The sequence below is a fragment of the Dreissena polymorpha genome, chromosome 16, assembly GCF_020536995.1.
Source record: "Dreissena polymorpha isolate Duluth1 chromosome 16, UMN_Dpol_1.0, whole genome shotgun sequence".
NCBI classification, from domain to species: Eukaryota; Metazoa; Mollusca; class Bivalvia; order Myida; family Dreissenidae; genus Dreissena; species Dreissena polymorpha.
The window spans coordinates 14483834-14501230 of NC_068370.1; the positions used below are offsets into that span (position 1 = coordinate 14483834).

At 39.0% G+C, this 17397-nt stretch overlaps 1 protein-coding gene across 2 annotated transcripts in view; it reads left to right on the forward strand.

The window, feature by feature from the left end:
* The first annotated feature begins 401 nt into the window (after positions 1 to 401).
* LOC127862234 (sushi, von Willebrand factor type A, EGF and pentraxin domain-containing protein 1-like) overlaps positions 402 to 17397 on the forward strand; it is a 44804-nt gene continuing 27808 nt past the window's right edge. For both annotated transcript variants that reach the window (XM_052401276.1, XM_052401277.1), the window contains exons 1-18: positions 402 to 900; positions 1602 to 1927; positions 2754 to 3009; positions 4008 to 4181; positions 5009 to 5170; positions 6029 to 6208; positions 8080 to 8259; positions 8757 to 8951; positions 10370 to 10455; positions 10977 to 11139; positions 11506 to 11742; positions 12177 to 12368; positions 13627 to 13751; positions 14490 to 14562; positions 15172 to 15312; positions 15635 to 15862; positions 16209 to 16370; positions 16935 to 17096. In XM_052401276.1, coding sequence (XP_052257236.1) covers positions 693 to 900; positions 1602 to 1927; positions 2754 to 3009; positions 4008 to 4181; positions 5009 to 5170; positions 6029 to 6208; positions 8080 to 8259; positions 8757 to 8951; positions 10370 to 10455; positions 10977 to 11139; positions 11506 to 11742; positions 12177 to 12368; positions 13627 to 13751; positions 14490 to 14562; positions 15172 to 15312; positions 15635 to 15862; positions 16209 to 16370; positions 16935 to 17096 — 3250 coding nt within the window. In that variant the 5' untranslated portion in view covers positions 402 to 692. The remainder of the gene's footprint in view (positions 901 to 1601; positions 1928 to 2753; positions 3010 to 4007; positions 4182 to 5008; positions 5171 to 6028; positions 6209 to 8079; positions 8260 to 8756; positions 8952 to 10369; positions 10456 to 10976; positions 11140 to 11505; positions 11743 to 12176; positions 12369 to 13626; positions 13752 to 14489; positions 14563 to 15171; positions 15313 to 15634; positions 15863 to 16208; positions 16371 to 16934; positions 17097 to 17397) is intronic.

Below are 17397 nucleotides of genomic sequence, written 5' to 3' on the forward strand. Positions count from 1 at the left end.
CAGCTAACGGGAATGCTACCAGCTAATGTCTTTTCAAGTAAAAGTCTGGACAAATACAATATGGGATGTTAAGTCTGTAAAGTATATTTTGAAAACTACATATAGATTTGTGTATCGAGTAACAGTAAAATAGTCATTGGTTGATAATCGGCGAACACTTAGCCGAATCGTACACAAAAAATAAAAATATAGTTTATAGGTTTAAGAAAATATTTTTAAAATATCTATTCATCAATAACAGAGAGTCAAATTGTATAAACAACATTTCTTCCCAAACACAAAATGTTTATATGATGTTGATGCAAAATGCAATTTGAGACGCAGCGAATTCGATAAGAGCTTGGCAGAAATCCTATATCAGAATCGTGATAAGCTGGGCGTATCAGTACGATATCATGAAAGAGACTCTCTCGCAATAAATTGGACAGATATTTCGTATCTTGCTCTAAAGTAATTCAAAATATTATAAAACGGTATTTGTTGGGGGATATAATGAGAATCAGCCAGACGTAAAAATACATGTAGAACTATTACCGCTAACTATTACGCGAATAGCACAATGATTTTAATCATGTCGTAACAGAACATTCCGGAATAAGATTGTATTAAAACTGTGTATTTCACCAGAGAATAGCAAACTTTTAAGCTAAGATTTATCTCATATAAGACTACTCATTTTAGTTAGCATAAATATGAAGTTGTTGTTCAATCTGTGTGTGACGTTATATCTGATAAATTGTGTGAACTCTTTCTTCGGGTTGCGTAGCAACGATGTAGATGATGCCGATGACGGCGAGGTATCGAACGCGATATTCGACTACAACCTGTTCCTGAAGAGTCCACATTCCGCGCGTGTAGACTCGAAGTCCAAGGTTGAAACGCTTGGTGGCGTGTTGAAAGGTAAGTCGACTTCGTAAGAATCGGTTAATGATTTATAATTAAGCCTCGCTCTGGAAAAAAAGTGTTTAAGGCGTGTGCGTAAAGTGTCGTCCCAGATTAGCTTGTTTTGGCCGCACAGGCTTATCAGGGACGACATTTTACGATTTTATTTTTCGTTTAAAGGAAGACTCTTCTTGACGAAAATCCAGTTAAGGCGGAATGTTTCGTACCTGATTTGCTTGTGCGGGCTTTAAGGGCTAATCTGGGAAGACAATTTACGCACATGCATTTCCCGTTTTCTCAGAGCGGATATGAACAATTAAATTCCTTTGTTCTGTCGCTATGTTATGTGTGTAAGTCTGGGTACAAAATGTAAACTTCCCCTTCTTAGTGTTTTGCTTAATTGGGTGCCCTTGAAATATCACCTGAATTCGATTAACCTTAAGTAGGAGTGTGATTCATCTGCACGACGCTCATGTAGAAGTTCATTAATTGTGATTGGCGATAGTCGTGACTGATCTGGCATTGATTTTAATAATTTTTATCCTGCATGGTAAATCATCATACTGTTATTTACTGAGAATACACCGTAAAAACAAAACTTTTTTTTTTAAATAATCAAAACCTCCACTGAACTTACATATTTCTACAACTTTTAAATATTAAACCATAGTTTATGCACTTCATATGCATTAGATCTAAGTAAATTCTTATTACGTCAGGTCACATAATGGAACTGAAACGCTCCACCATGAACCAGGAAATTGACGTCATCTTCCTTGTGGACAGCTCCACTAGCGTAGGGAAAAAGAATTTCGCTTTGGAGATAAAGTTCGTGAAGAAACTGCTTTCCGACTTCACCGTCGACGTCAACGACACGCGCGTTTCCGTGATCACGTTCTCTTCACGCGACCAAGTAAAACGTCACGTTGATTACTTCTCGGACGTCGAGAAGTTCCGCAACAAGTGTTCGCTGATGGACGACCTCGCGAAGATCGAGTACAGCGGTGGCGGCACGTATACACTGGGCGCGCTTCTCGAGGCCAAGGTCACCGTAGTTTAACAGTGCAACGTTTAACTAATTAAATTGACACAAATTATTGTCAGATTAACGACACAATTGCATAGAATTGAGCGCTTAGCTTGGTTAAACGGAATACCGTAGAGTTAACTTATTTTATTATACTTATTGTGTAAGTAGATCAGCGGGACACTTCGAAATTATTTGTTTCGTATACATAGCTTTATTTTAAAACAAGAAAATTGCATATATTTTTCCAATAATTTTTGTATGTACCCATGCTGCATTGTCGATCTGCATCTTAAAAATATTCACGGATACTATTTTTAGTAAAAGAGTAAAAAGAAAAAGCGTTTAATAACAAAGTTATGTTAACATAAACATGATAACAATGGCAATGATAACAGGAGAAGAACATAGTCTTAAAACATTACTGTTATTCAGATTATCATCTACATAACATAGACCATTATGATTATTGCCGGGCCTTTTGGCGCTTAAAACAAAAACGAGCACCGGGGTAAAATAGACACAATTGTGTTTTTATTCAAACCCGGTTTATGTAACCGATCAGGTCTCCCGTTGAATCGCTTGCCGAGACTTATATTAGCCTGACACTTGGAAAACCGGGTTTAATGCATGTGTCGTGAATTGTCGTTCCAGATTAGCCTGTGCAGTTCAAACGCTAATCAAGGACGACACTTTCCGCTTGTGTGTATGTTTTGTTGAAATGAAACCTCTTGCGGCTTGAACTGGCTGATCTGGAACGATACTTCATGCATAAGGATTAAACCCGATTTTCCCAGAGCGAGACTCAATATGTTTTTTGCACATGTATGTCTTCTATTATTAGAAAGTACTGAAGAACGCGCGCCCCACAGCGAACAAGGTAATATTCCTGCTCACAGACGGCTTCTCGAACGGCGGCGACCCGACGGTGGAGGCCCGGATACTTCGGCAGGCGGGCGTGAAGATCTTTACATTCGGCATCCAGAACGGCAACATTGTGGAGCTGTACGACATGGCGTCGGCGCCCAAGAACGAGTCCACCTACATTCTCGACAGTTTTGAGGAGTTCGAGTCGCTCGCCAACAGGGCTCTCCATGAAGGTATTGACATAATAGTTAACTATTTACGACGAGTGAATTTGAGCCGCGCTTTGAGAAAACGGGGTTTACTGCATGCGACTAAAGTGTCGTCCCTGATTAGCATGTGCAGTCCACACAGGCTAATAAGGGACGGTACTTTCCGGCTTAACTGGATTTTCGTTCATAAAAGACTTCTTTTAAACAAAAAGTACTATAAAAACGGAAAGTGCCGTAGATGATTAGCTTGTGCGGAATGAACAGGCTTATATCGGATGACACTTTCCAAACATGCATTAATCCCCCGTTTTCCCCCCAAAAATGCGTCCACACTGGCTTATCAAGGATGACACTGTCCGCTTTAACGGATTTTTTTCAGTGTCTTTTTTGAAAACATTCTTCCGATTTCATTCATCAAATATCATTACTTGTTTTTTTACCTCCACAATAACACTTTTTTTTTGTGGTACGGAAATACTTATAAATAATTATATTTTAGATATAAATGACGTCGTTCTTTACGTTTAATAAATAACATGTCGATTGTAACCGTTTGTATCTAAAATGGTAGGGAGGTCGGCCAAACCTTACCTACAATTTTGAATTCTCTAACATATCGAAGGAGTAATAAATTTTGTACTTTTCAAGGGCGGAATGAAACATGTTATATATACGATACACACAATGTTAAAACCGCCTTTTTGTCAAATAATATCACGAATGTACTTGTCATTTTATGCTTAAATATAATTTAGTCCGTACTGGTTTATCAAGGATGACACTTTCCGCTTTGACGGATTTTTTCACTTTCAGAGAGTCTCGGCTAAACGAAAATTCTCTTCTTTGAAAACCATGCGCATCTGCACAGGCTAATCGGCGACGACAATTTATACACATGCATTAAGCCCGGTTTCCAGAGCGATGCTAAATATAAAATATAAAAGTTGTGCCCTTATTTGTCATACCTATGTTTAGCGGTGTTATTCACTCATTTAAGCATTATTTTCTCGTTCGTTGGTAAGATCTGAATATCGGTCGGTACGTGGTTGAGCCGGACCGGAAGTGCAATCGCCTGTGTGTCGGGCGCGACTGCTGCGACCCGCTTGCCAGCTGCAAGTGCGGCACCCACACCGGCAAATACGAGTGCATTTGTCCTCCCGGTTATTATGGGAACGGACTTCGCGGCGGTTGTCAAGGTAATAATGTCTTATAGTAATTTTTAAATTATTATGATAGTTTTTTTATTAGCGATGCTGTTTTCGGAGAAAACCCGAGCTATTGTCATAGCCAGCTCGTCCGCCGTCCGACGTCCGCCGTAGGCGTCGTGCTAAAACCTTAACATTGGCTCTAAAATCAAAGTGCTCCCAACTACAACTTTGAAACTTCATATGTAGATGCACCTTGATACACGCCACACCCATTTTTTGGTCACTAGGTCAAAGGTCAAGGTCACTGTGACCTCTAATAACAAACTTTAACATAGGCTCTAAAATCAAAGTGCTTCCACCTACAAGTTTGAAACTTCATATGTAGTTGCACCTTGATGAGTTCTACATGCCACACCCATTTTTGGGTCACTAGGTCAAAGGTCAAGGTCACTGTGACCTCTAATATAAAACTTTAACAAAAACCTTAACATTGCCTCTAAAATCAAAGTGCTTCCACCTACAACTTTTAAACTTCATATGTAGATGCACCTTGATGAGTTCTACACGCCACACCCATTTGGGTCACTAGGTCAAAGGTCAAGGTCACTGTGACCTCTAAAAAAACATTTTCTGACAAGCTTTCGCAGCCGAGCGTGGCACCCGTTACGCGGTGCTCTTGTTTATTTCAATATAACTTTAAAAGTAAGAAGTTGAGCTATTTGACTTAAGAACGCACATATCAACCGGATAATTGTAAATGTATTTTCCACGATGTTCACAACCGTTTGATGATAAACATGTTTTTGTTTAATTATACTTTAAAGGTTAAAATTATTTTTTTTACATTGGCTATGAGAACAATCATAAATCCCTAGCGTGCCCTGCCAGTACGTACAAGCCCAACGATCATCCCGGAGATGTGCGCACGTGCGTGAAATGTCCGGATGAGAACCACGTCACAGAGCCTGGGTCGACCTCTATCGAGCAGTGTCTGTGTAAAAAGGGGTACCGGAGCTTCGCGAACAACGGGTGTGCTGGTGAGTGATTTAAGCTCTTCTGTGGTTGCCATTTTAAATTGCAAACAAATCATATTTATTATTTTATTTATTTTATTTGTATTTTGTTGTCTTTCAGTCTTTTTCACGTTGTAGAAAACAACATGTGTTTTATTGAGACTAAGGATAATAGACAATTTTTAAAAATGCACACTTTCAAACGAAATAATATATAAATTAAGCTATACATATACGGGTATCCACTTTAATTACATGTGTTCAGCCTTTACTGTCACAGCATTAACATGATGGAATGTATTTTTCATTGTTTAACATCTGGACCATATTTTCTATAGTTTGTCTTTGAAAACTAACATAAACATATTAAAAGATCACTAACACACAACTACAATGATAACATTATCTAATATTTATACCATGATCACAATTTAAAATACTAGTATTTCAAATTAACTGAAATATGGCAATTTCTGTCTAAATAGTAATATAGGTTTATTGATGACGGACATCACCTTAATTTTTAATGGCAAATTTAGAATTTCAAATAGACGTCAATGTTAATTGAAAATGTTTATATGGCTACTTATGAGCCATCCAGTTTCGTTATTTATTGACAACCTAAATTTGTTGAGCCTCTCCCTTCCAGATAAGCCTGTGTAGTCCGCACATGCTTATCAGTGACGACACTTTCCGCTTCAACTGGATTTTCGCTAAGAAGAGACTTCATTTAAACGAAACATGATTTTAAGCGGAAAGTGTCGTCCCTGATTAGCCTATAAAGACTGCACATGCTAATCTAGGACGACACTTTACGCAATTTATTAAGCCCAGTTTTCAAAGAACGCGGATCTGGTATGAAACTGACTCTGCGTGTTCCAGTGCTGACGTGTCCGCCACTGAACGACCCAAAGAACGGATACTTCGTGAACGAAAAGTGCAAGAACGTGTTCAACGCGGCCTGCGGCCTCCGCTGCAAGCCAGGCTACGAGCTGCGAGGAAGCAGCCTCCGTATATGCCGCGAGGATGGCACGTGGTCCGGGGTCGACACGCAGTGCATCGGTGAGTAACGGGGTGTTGGAAAAATGACCGTTCGTTCACGTACCTTAGATGATGTTAACCTTGCTTAAGCTCTCCTGAAGCAAAACGTGCTCATATTTGCCTTCTGTCCGCTGTCAGTTGTGAATCTTGCGTCCTGCGTTGTCTATTGTCAATATTTACCTTGTGAATACTAAATAGGCCACACTTATTGCCCAGTCTTAATAAAACTTGGTAAAAATACTTTGTCACGTGGGGTTAAAACTTTGGCTTCTATTCCGAATTACAGAAAGGTAGTGGACCTGTAAAAGTAAAATATTTGTCCAATCGTTTGCCCAAACTTACCTGTATTTTAAAACGGGTTCATGCACATCGAAAAACATGTACTAGTATGCCAAGTGGCGGTGCAGTTTCAGAACATGGCTAAAGTAGATCCTCGCGATACACTAGAAGTCTCTCTTTTTGGCATCCGATTGGTGGGACAGTTTTCCTCCAGAGCTTTCAGTGAAACTGTTCGATTATTAATGCTCATAACCGTTACATTTCTTGGAGTCTTAGGTGGGCGCCATAGTATCACATAGTCGATAGAATGACAACCCAATTCATGGTTAAAACATTCTTTATTATTGTGATCGTATAGTTCGCATTGTAAAATATCTATGAGCCGAGCACCTCCGTCCAGTCGTGACGGCTAACCAAACTCGACTCTCTCTAATACAAAATCTTGAAGTATTTATACAAAACATTTGTCACTATCAACTTTCATTAATTGAGTTGATAAAGAACTCCTTATACACTATTAAGCAAATCAGTCTTTATCAATACCCCATTAATTTCTGAATATTGGTATTTTTCAACATGTAGGAAATGTACACTTTAAACAAGCAAATGTATTTCAATAGGGTGTACTATGTTATAATAGCACTTTAGGCGCTATTGGTCATAACTTTGTTTTACCTCTTACTGCATGAGCACGTTTATAAGAATAAGTTATATTTATAAACTGTGACACTGCCACATTCATGCTAAACTTATGTCATAAAATATGGGTCATTTAAGATTGATTTAAGCAGTGTCATATCTGCAAACATACTTCCGATTTCTTTGGTGTCAGATGTAATTACTAAATAATGTTTTAATACTACAATAACATAACTTTCAATGGAACGAACACATTAATAATACACATTTTAGGAATAATTTTGTTGTTCTTTATGTAAGAAGTTTCTATGATGTTTGTTACCATTAAATGCTTAAAAATTGTAGGTGGGTCGGTAAAATCGTTCATATTTGACATGAACATTTTTATAACACACTTTTCCAATGTGTATAATTTAGATAACGTTAATCGATGTGAAACATTTTCGAAGTTTACCTTCTGTATATCTGAATGCTAACTAATCGAATATTATCTAATGCAGAAATCATGATAGCAAACCCAACCTGGAGAACCGATAAGAAAAGTGTATTATCGGTGCCAAGAAATAAAATTTGTCGGTCGTGTTAGCGGAAACAAACAACTTCTTCAAACCTTATCTTTGAGCCTCGTTCTTGGAAAAAATGGGCATGACGCATGTGCGTTAAGTGCCGTCGCTGTTTGGACTGTGCAGTCCGCACAGCTGCCACTGGGACGACACTTTCCGCCTAAACTGTATGTCTGCTAAGAAGATGCTTCTAGAACAAGAACAATACTATAATAGCGGAAAGTGTCGTCCCTGATTAGCCTGTGCAGACTGAACAGACTTATCTGGGACGACACGTTAGGCACATGCATTAAGAACAACTTTCACAATACGAGTCTCCTTTAAAATTCTCCGTCACAGTGAAAACGTGTCCGGCCTTGATGAAGGCACATACATTAAGACCACCTTTCACAATACAATTCTCGGCCACAGTGAAAACGTGTCCGGCCTTGATGAAACCCAAGAACGGCCACATGATCTGCACGACGGACGATTTTAGCTTCAACACCGTCTGTCGGTTCACGTGCGACACCGGATACAAGCTCGTGGGCTCCAAGAAGCGCACGTGCCTCGCCATTGCCTTCTGGACCGGAATTAACACTAGATGCAGAGGTGAATCATGCGTTTCTTAAATATTCAGTGACTACTCTCCATTTATATTAGATTCAGTTGGCACGACCACCATGAATTAAACAAATACACGTCTAAACCGATTTTCGCTGTTGTTATTGATATTATTTATCACTTTTGCACTTAATGTCATCATTTAAATTTATGAAATATGTAATACTTAGTTTAGACAGATGTCTAATTTATTTATAAATTTATGTCAAAGCGAAAAGAGATTGCGAAACACGTGCTGATATTAACAAATATTGTATGTTTCACACATGGTTCACGTCTGCATGCAATGCCATCATAATTATCCCTGTTTATAGTTTAAAATCAAGAAAAAGCATAGAAGCTTTCATTTAACTATCAGGTTCATGGTTATTGGCATTTACGATAAAACAAAAACATGATAAGTAAAATTAATTTGTAATATTATTACCATTTTCAATTTAATGCTTAATATAAACGTAAATAAAATATTTTTTTCTGTTAACCAGAGATCACGTGCCGACCTTTACCAGTGGTGCGTGATGGTGTGACGTATCCAGCCTCGTGTACGACGGGCGACGTGCCTTTTGGCACCACGTGCACAGTCACGTGCCACACCGGATACATCTTGTTGGGTCCATACAACAAGCAGTGTCTGCCGGAGGGCGTCTGGTCTCCGGCGTCCGAACTTAGCCAGTGTATAGGTATAGTGAAACAGTGATAAGTTTAATTCGTATTGTGCAGATGGATAGACTGTACATTAAAATATGATCAGGAAAGAAAAAACGGTGTCTTGTTTCGGAAACAGTTTTTAGTAACATTAACATTGTAATCACGATAGTACGATGTTTCGCCACAATATGTTAACCTCAAATTTGTGGCATCATGTTGTCGTCGTAGCGTTTAGGAATCATCAGCATACTGTTGAAAATACGAACCATTCATGTTGCATTTTTATTTTTATTTCAAAAAGTAAACGGTAAATCTTTCTATTTCTTGGTATTTTTGCTGTATATAGTGTTTCTATAAAAACTAAGTTTAAAATATGACTTAAATGATACTATTTTGAATTTTATGACACTTTGTTTTTAACCGACCCAATTTTTACTTGGCTGAAATCACTTACATTTCATGGCGCTCTTCCATAGATACAAATTTGTAAAAAATAAATGTCTGTAAAACAATACTTATTTCATCTTGTTTAAACTTTAAACACCTTTACAGCATCTGTACACACCAACTGCATGCCCATATTTGGAAATTTGAATGAATTATGGAACTTTTATATACCCCAGGGGTGAAAATAAATTGGACAAAAGCCGAGCGTGGGGGTGGTTTTAAAAAATTCGGTATATTTTTTTAAAAAGCATGGAAAGCCTACCTACAAATTTTCATGTAGTTCAGTGAAATGATGCTGATTAAGAAAATAATTAATTAGATTATATTTGGATATGTGCCCATTAGAGGTGCGCTACCTTAACGATGCTTTTTTGTTTTGATGCGCGTTTCATGGGTAAATTAATAGGCACCACACCTACGAATTGTTTTATCTAATGATAAATACGCATCAAAATTGGCAATTTTTTTCTAAGCCTAGAATCAACCACTTTTAAACCAATTACTTAATAGTTACTCAAGACGAACATAGCAGGAACCGCCCATCATTATGGAATCAACAATGTATCCGCCACCAAATTAAAACGGTTAAACATGTGTATTTATTTAATGTTGCATCGTTTGCATAGCAAACATTTTAATTAACTATATTCACGATATGGAAAATCCTATAAGTATACCATGCGTATTTGTTCTGACTTTGCGCCTCCGTTCTAAGGGCAATGCTGCGCTATGCAAAGCCATGCGTACTGACTATCGTTCCGAACACTGCGTTTGCCTTTCACATAACAATATGCTAGGTCATGTGCATTTTCACACTACGCCGTCGTTCTTGGAACTATGTTTTACGTGCCATGTTTATTTTTCAACTAAGTTTTTCAATGAACTATGCTATCCTGTCCTGCGCTGCCTCAAATAAAAGTAATGTATTCTATGCCATGCTATTTTCAGACACTGCGTCGCCCTCTGAGAACTTAACTTATATATGCTAAAATTACATTTTCAGACACTGCGCCACCGTTCATCATATGTCCGAACAACATCGAAGCTGATTGTGACCTCAACGAGAACACCGCCACTGTATCCTCGCAGGTAATGATCACCGTATTGTATGTATTAGCATTTGGAAAAATATTTGATCCGGTTATAATGGCCGCCACTAAAGATAATGACCAGTTACATGCCAATGGTTGCTGATTTCTGCTCTATTGTTCTGGCGTGTTTGCGGGTTTGATTGGTGCTAACAGGACAGCAAGTAAAAACAAAAAAAAAATACCCGCAAAAACGACAAAAAAGGTACATGTCATTTTGTAAGGTCCGCGTATTATTGACTCTCACACCCGCCAGCACGTCGATCTTGTGCCCATTATTGACACCAGCTTTTTTGTTTAATTATGTTGTTATATTGGCGATAGTCTTTTCAAAATACTTTAGATAACATTTAACACACTTAAGTTTTACACAGTTTATTTCATTCAAAGTAAGCTACTAAAATAAGTCGTGCATGTGTGCCTTAAACGCTCCTGTTGAACCAGTACTGAGGTATTATATCTCACTTGCAACCAATGACCGAAAATAATAAAAACACCATCCGGGCCCGTTGCCAACTGTAGGTGCCCCTCGCGGTGGACAACTCCGGGTACTTGCCGATCTTGACGTCACATCCTGCCGTTATGCCCCCGGAAAAGTTCCCTATAGGCACCACCCAGGTGACTTACATAGCCGAGGATCTGAACAAGAACAAGGCCGAATGCCACTTCTATATAGTGGTCAAAGGTTTGCTAAAATAAGAAATAAATTCTTTAAATTATCTTTGTAAGGAAAATACTTTAAAATCGAAAGTAAAAATATGATGGATTATACAATGCTTACGTTAAGCAAACATTTATTTTACAAGGTACATGTATACATGTGTATACAATTAAACATGAGCTAGATAATTGACACAATTTCGTGTTCCAACGACCCTTCTTCCATATGACTTTACGTCAATCGCTTTAAGGCCTCTCTCACTTTTAAAAAAGAAGACACCAGAACATAAATAGAAACAACAGAACTCGTATAAAAAGCTAAACATGTTGATTTGTAAATTACGGTGTAGTTGATTTAGTTGATATGAAACGACCCTGTATGACATTGCAGATCGCCAGAAGCCCACGGTAGACCGCTGCTTTCATCCTCTGCCGCTCGTGTCCGCGGACGTGTACACGGAAGTGACGTGGGAGGAGCCGCTCTTCAGCGACAACTCCGGACAAGAGCTGCGCATCCGACGCTCCCACGCCCCAGGACTTTTTCCTCTGGGAATCACGGAAGTACAATATATCGCGTACGACCCGAGCGGGAACAGCAACAACTGCACAGTGAGGATAAATGTTATACGTAAGTGAGAGCGGTATGGATGAACCAGAGATGGTCACTCAATGAAACCATAAACAAATAACCATTAGATATATGTTTTATCTCCACCAAAGCTCTCATGAAACTTATTAAATGTAAATTATTTTCTGTATGCATGTACGCCTATGGTTCACACCGTTAGATTTTATATAATTTTATTGATTCGCAATGGCATTCTATTTCACGTTCAACCGTTTTAATGACTACATTTCGATTACGGTTTCAAAGTGAACTACCGGCAAGCATATATATATATATCGAATCAGCATCCTTTATATGTTTTACCAGGGATATGAAAACTACACTGCTGCGTTCCGGATTTGGAAATCTAATTAATTGCATAGTCTCACTACGAGTATTTGTTCATGGTTTATAAAAAAAACACCGATTATCTCTATTTTAAATTGTTCATTAAGCTCATCCATGCGAGTACCCGCCCGTGCCTCTGAACGGTAATCGCACGTGCTACGAGGACAGCCAGGGAGTCGTCTGCATGTTCACGTGCAGGCCCGGATATGACTTCGCGGTCACGCCCGCGCGCCAATACACGTGCGCCTTCGACAACGTGTGGGAGCCGCGCGATACGATGCCCGTCTCAGACTGCTCGGGTATGGAGCTGTGTTCATCCACTGTATTTAAGCGTGGTTATGTTTATATGAATAAATTCTTACGTCTGTGATATTCTCAGTCCGTAACATGTGCGTGTCCGCTATATTATTATTGTGCTATGTTATGGCTTTGGCTCACATGTGAATGTAATTCTGACGCTGTACAACATACATATATTAATTTCAACCACCTAAATTCAACGGAACATTTCAAGGTAAAATATTTCATTTTGTGTACTCACCTTATTCCCTATTCCTCTTGAGCGATTTTCGTGCAACACGCCTGAAAGTTTAACTCATTGAGGCTACTTTAGTAACTGATTCAAGTGTAAGGTCAGAATTGAAGAAAACTATTCGAGCATTCATGTTTAGTCCACGTCAAGTATTATATATATGTGGAATGATTGGAATGAAGGTCGCTCCATATTCACTATATTATTTGAAGGGCTGTCACGACACTTGGTTAAAGCGATGAGGGTATTGAAATGATGTGCGGAGGCCCATGCCGTTGATGTCGACTGTAGGTCAAGGTCACATTCACAACTTGAATGTTTTTGGATCACAACAACCACTGTGCTATTTCAAGGATTGTAATGCTGCATGGCACAAATGATGCAGTTATTGAAACAATATGCAGAATGAATGGGCCTTTCATATGGGTCAGATCAAGTTTTAAACCTCATTTGGTAGTCCACTATTCGAGCCTCGTATTTAAGTCCATTAGTCTCACATGTTTAGGTCATAGAGGCGATGCAATGAAGGCATTGGCTATTATGCCAGCTCTATGCCAGGGTCGAACTTGAAGGTTGAATGTTTGTATGTCCCCTTTATCATTTGAAAGGAAATTGGTTTAACTGTTTTGCAAAATGAGACCTAAATGATAGACCGGTCGCAACAACTAAAGGTCAATGTCACGCTTTAATATTGAATGTTTTAGTCTGTTTTAAAGGCACATGTTCTTAATTTTTGAAACGTATTTTCTTACATAAATTGCTTGTAATGTATATAAAAGTTCCGACATAACATCAATGACAATGAAATGAAGTACACGATGCATATCATTTTGTTAATAAGATAATCGGTTGAAATTGTGCTAAAACCTCAATAAACATGTATAATATTCTACTTTATGCGCTTAAAGCTGTACGAGTTTGGAACAAATCTTTGCATATCTGCATGATACATAGCATACATTTGCAATAATAATTATAAACCCATCCCCATGAGTTATAATCACGTCTCGTTTCCATGGTTACAGTACTGGAGCTGTCTAACGAGATCATCCAGCCTGCATCCTTCACCTTTGCCGGCCTCGTGGCCTGTCAAGAGAAGATCGAACTCACGCAGCTGGAGAAGGATTTCGAGAGGAAAATATCAAAACGTGTACGTACGCCTGATTTGTTACAAGGGCCATATCGACGGCTTTTCCTCCTTTGATATAGCCATTTGTAAAATAATTCGAATTCTTTTCTGGAGATATGTATCACGTAACACTGTCATATTGATGAAAGCATTAACAAAATGTGTTCAATGCCGATATTTTTCCGAAAGTGCCTCTGATGGTTTTCGAACGCATATTTTTATACACATTTCAATAGCAATAGTTCGTGCATTGCTATTACATTACATTACATTCATAACTATTGTACTATGGTGGTTGTCTGGCTAGCGCAGTGGTTAGTACACGCGCTTCTCACCTTGGCGACCCGCGTAAGATGCCTGTTCCAGGTAGCACGTGAGTTTGGTTGGTAGTCCCCATAACGGACAGGCTGGGATTTTCTCCAGGAAATCCGGCGTCCCTTTACAGCACCACTCGAAAATAAAAAAATACTTTCACTTAAAATGCTGGAAATTGCAGCTATAATACAAATTTCGTCCCACTTTTCGCGAGTCAAATAGTTAATGAGGTAGGACTGCTGGGAAATACTCCTGGTCCTCATAAAATACAACATCAGGCGCGGAAGGGTCTCAAAGACTTCGAAATACACACACATGCACTGATCTAATTAGCGGACAGGATGGCCCCAGACCAGACTGCATGAATGCGCAGGCTGGTTTGGAGCTACGGTCACGGCATATGGCATAAGACCCATTTTCGTATCAGCTGATTTCTGTCCCCAGATCAATGAGATGTGTGAGGAAAGTTTGGATTGCTCCATCCGGGAACTGGAGACCATATGTCGAGAAAACAAAGGTAAGGAGTAGAATTCGGTACGGCACTTATGGTTCTAGGTACACAATGACATATTAGCATTAAAAATACATAATATTAGAAATACTCTCAAATGTGATATAAGTTAACTAAACTGATAAAGTATAACACTTAAAGTATGTGACTTTAACGATGCTACGTACAGTCTATACTACTATGCATCATTGCTGATAAAACTCGTAAATATTTACCTTGCATTGACCTTTATGCATAAATATATTTAAGTCCCGTCATGAAGAATAAATCTGTTTCCGTACTGGACGTGACGAAGAATAAATCAATTTTTGTACTGGACGTTACAAAGAATGAATCAGTTTTCGTACTGGACGTTACGAAGAATAAATCAGTTTCCGTACTGGACGTTACGAAGAATAAATCCGTTACCGTACTGGACGTTACAAAGAATAAATCAGATTTCGTACTAGACGCGATTTTACTCTATTGAAGCTTACGGTTATGGTCTGATTTAATTCGTGTAAAACTAGCATGAACAAATTGAAATATAGGCAAAAACATTACGTATAATTTCTGCAAATGGAGATTACGAGTGACTATATTTAATATTTCTTTTGTTATACGCGTAACTTTCAGTTGACGGAGTGTATATCGTTCTGGGCCGCGAAAAGCGGTCTGTTCTACATGTGTCACGTGCAAAGCGAGAGACGCTGGACGAGGAGCATGAAGAATACGAGACCCTCAATGCAACCGTGACCTTTACGTACAATCTGGCAGGTATGCGAAGAAATATGCATTTTCTTTTTGTATGCAATTTTACCTCCTTATCGGTTCCTACCGTGTATATGGCTTCATATATGAGGGACCGATACGAACGAATTCGTTGTTCAAACTTGTATTAACAGAACGCTGCAAACCGTTTGATAAAATTAAATGCATCTTTAATTTGCATTTGTTATAATGCACAAATTCACTTAACCGTTAAATTGATTAACTGCATTGAACACATTTTTTTTTATTAGATGTCTGTTTAAACCAATTTATTGTTTCGCTCTGTTGTTTTTTAACGTATCATTTTTAACCCTTCCCATCCCACAAGGCAAGGTGAAAGATAACACAGGCGCCGGCGCGCCGGAAGTCTCTGCGCTACAACAGAAGCTATTGGTGGTGTTCGACAACATCAGGACGACGATGGTGAAGGACGCGCGCCGCGGAGACCTTGACCTGGAAGTGGATGGTCAGCCGCTAAGTCTACAGGGGTTCGATCTCCGGGAGGCGCCCGTGTTCACGTGCGAGACAGGAAGTGTCCAGAAAGGAAGGTCATGCGGTATGTCGGTTAAATGATGCCGTGCCAGTCATTATATTGTTTTATTAGTTATGATTACAATTCAGATAATATAATATCCCACTACTATATATCTGTAAATATATGCGTATAGTAAGTGTATATGCATCTTATTTACTACATAACGTTCTGTCTAAATACTTTATCTGCATACTCTTAAGTGCTTGCAATAGTAGTATGCAAATATTTAACTGATAAACATTCATAAAAAGTGTGTTGTTTTAAACACATAATTAATGCATGAGTTTATTTATTAAGTAATCCGAAAACAACATCCTTTCCGGTATTTAATCTCCGAATATCCATGTAAACATTGTTCTCATGTCAGCCAAGTGTCCAATTGGTACGTTCTTCAACATCGTTTCCCTTGAGTGCGAAGGATGCCCCCTGGGAACGTTCCAGCACCTGGCTGGTCAAGTGTCGTGCTTGTACTGCCCCGAAAACACCTCCACCATGGAACCATTTGCCGTCAGTCAGCACAACTGCACGAGTATGTGTTGATAAGCGTCGAATATGGGTCGTCTCGCAGATTACATTTCAGCGTAATTTCAAGTCTAACCTCCGTAGTTATTGTTCCATCGTTTTGTTTTTACCTTGTCAGTTGCTATGTCTGTCAACTTCTATTTCATACGACTGCTTTAGACTGAGGTCTAAAACCGAATGCTTGCACGTGTCGCAAAACTTAAAATTGAAAAGTATTGTTTGGTAATTATATATCTATACATCCATACATCTTTAAACAAAACTAGTACACTATTGGGCTTCTTTTATATGGGATCTTTTGTCCCAAGCGAATTTAGTCGATTCATAAGACAAATAGCGTTTAATTTGTTAAAAACGTCTTATTTATAAGACTATGTCTTTTTCCCGATGTGATTCGCTTTCCGTTTATTGTCATGTATAATTTAAATGATATATTTTCATGTACGGCTTGTGTACGTTGAACTCCAATTCGTAGCTTGCCAACAACATGTTTGATGACAACACATTATATTGAATGCCATGTACAGTTAGTACCTTGAACATCAATTAAGGTTTGCCATTCTGCCCCCAGCGCTGTGTCTGCCGGGAACCTTCTCAAACATGACGGTGGAGCCGTGTGAGACCTGCCGCCGCGGTTACTATCAGGACCGGTACGGGCAGGCGGAATGTGAGAGGTGTCCCAAACAGTACATCACCTTACGACGAGGCGTCATGGACCACAACGAATGTAAAGGTATGTTTTCTGAAGTTCATTTAGAGCGTTGTAAAATGGTAAAGCGTACGATGACCGCAGTAACTACCAGTGCTGGTATGGACAAGTGCTGCGTGAGGTGTCTCAAACATTGAACAACTCTGTGACGGGGCGTCATGGGTCCATGATGGCAAAAATACCATGTACTGGGTACGTTTAGCGCATGCATGCAAAGGAAAGCGTACTTTGACCAATGCAGGTCAAATGCAAAGGTACGTTTTCTAAAGCGTATTGCCATGTCGTACTGTTTCGAGCCACTGTACATACACACACATTCTCACAC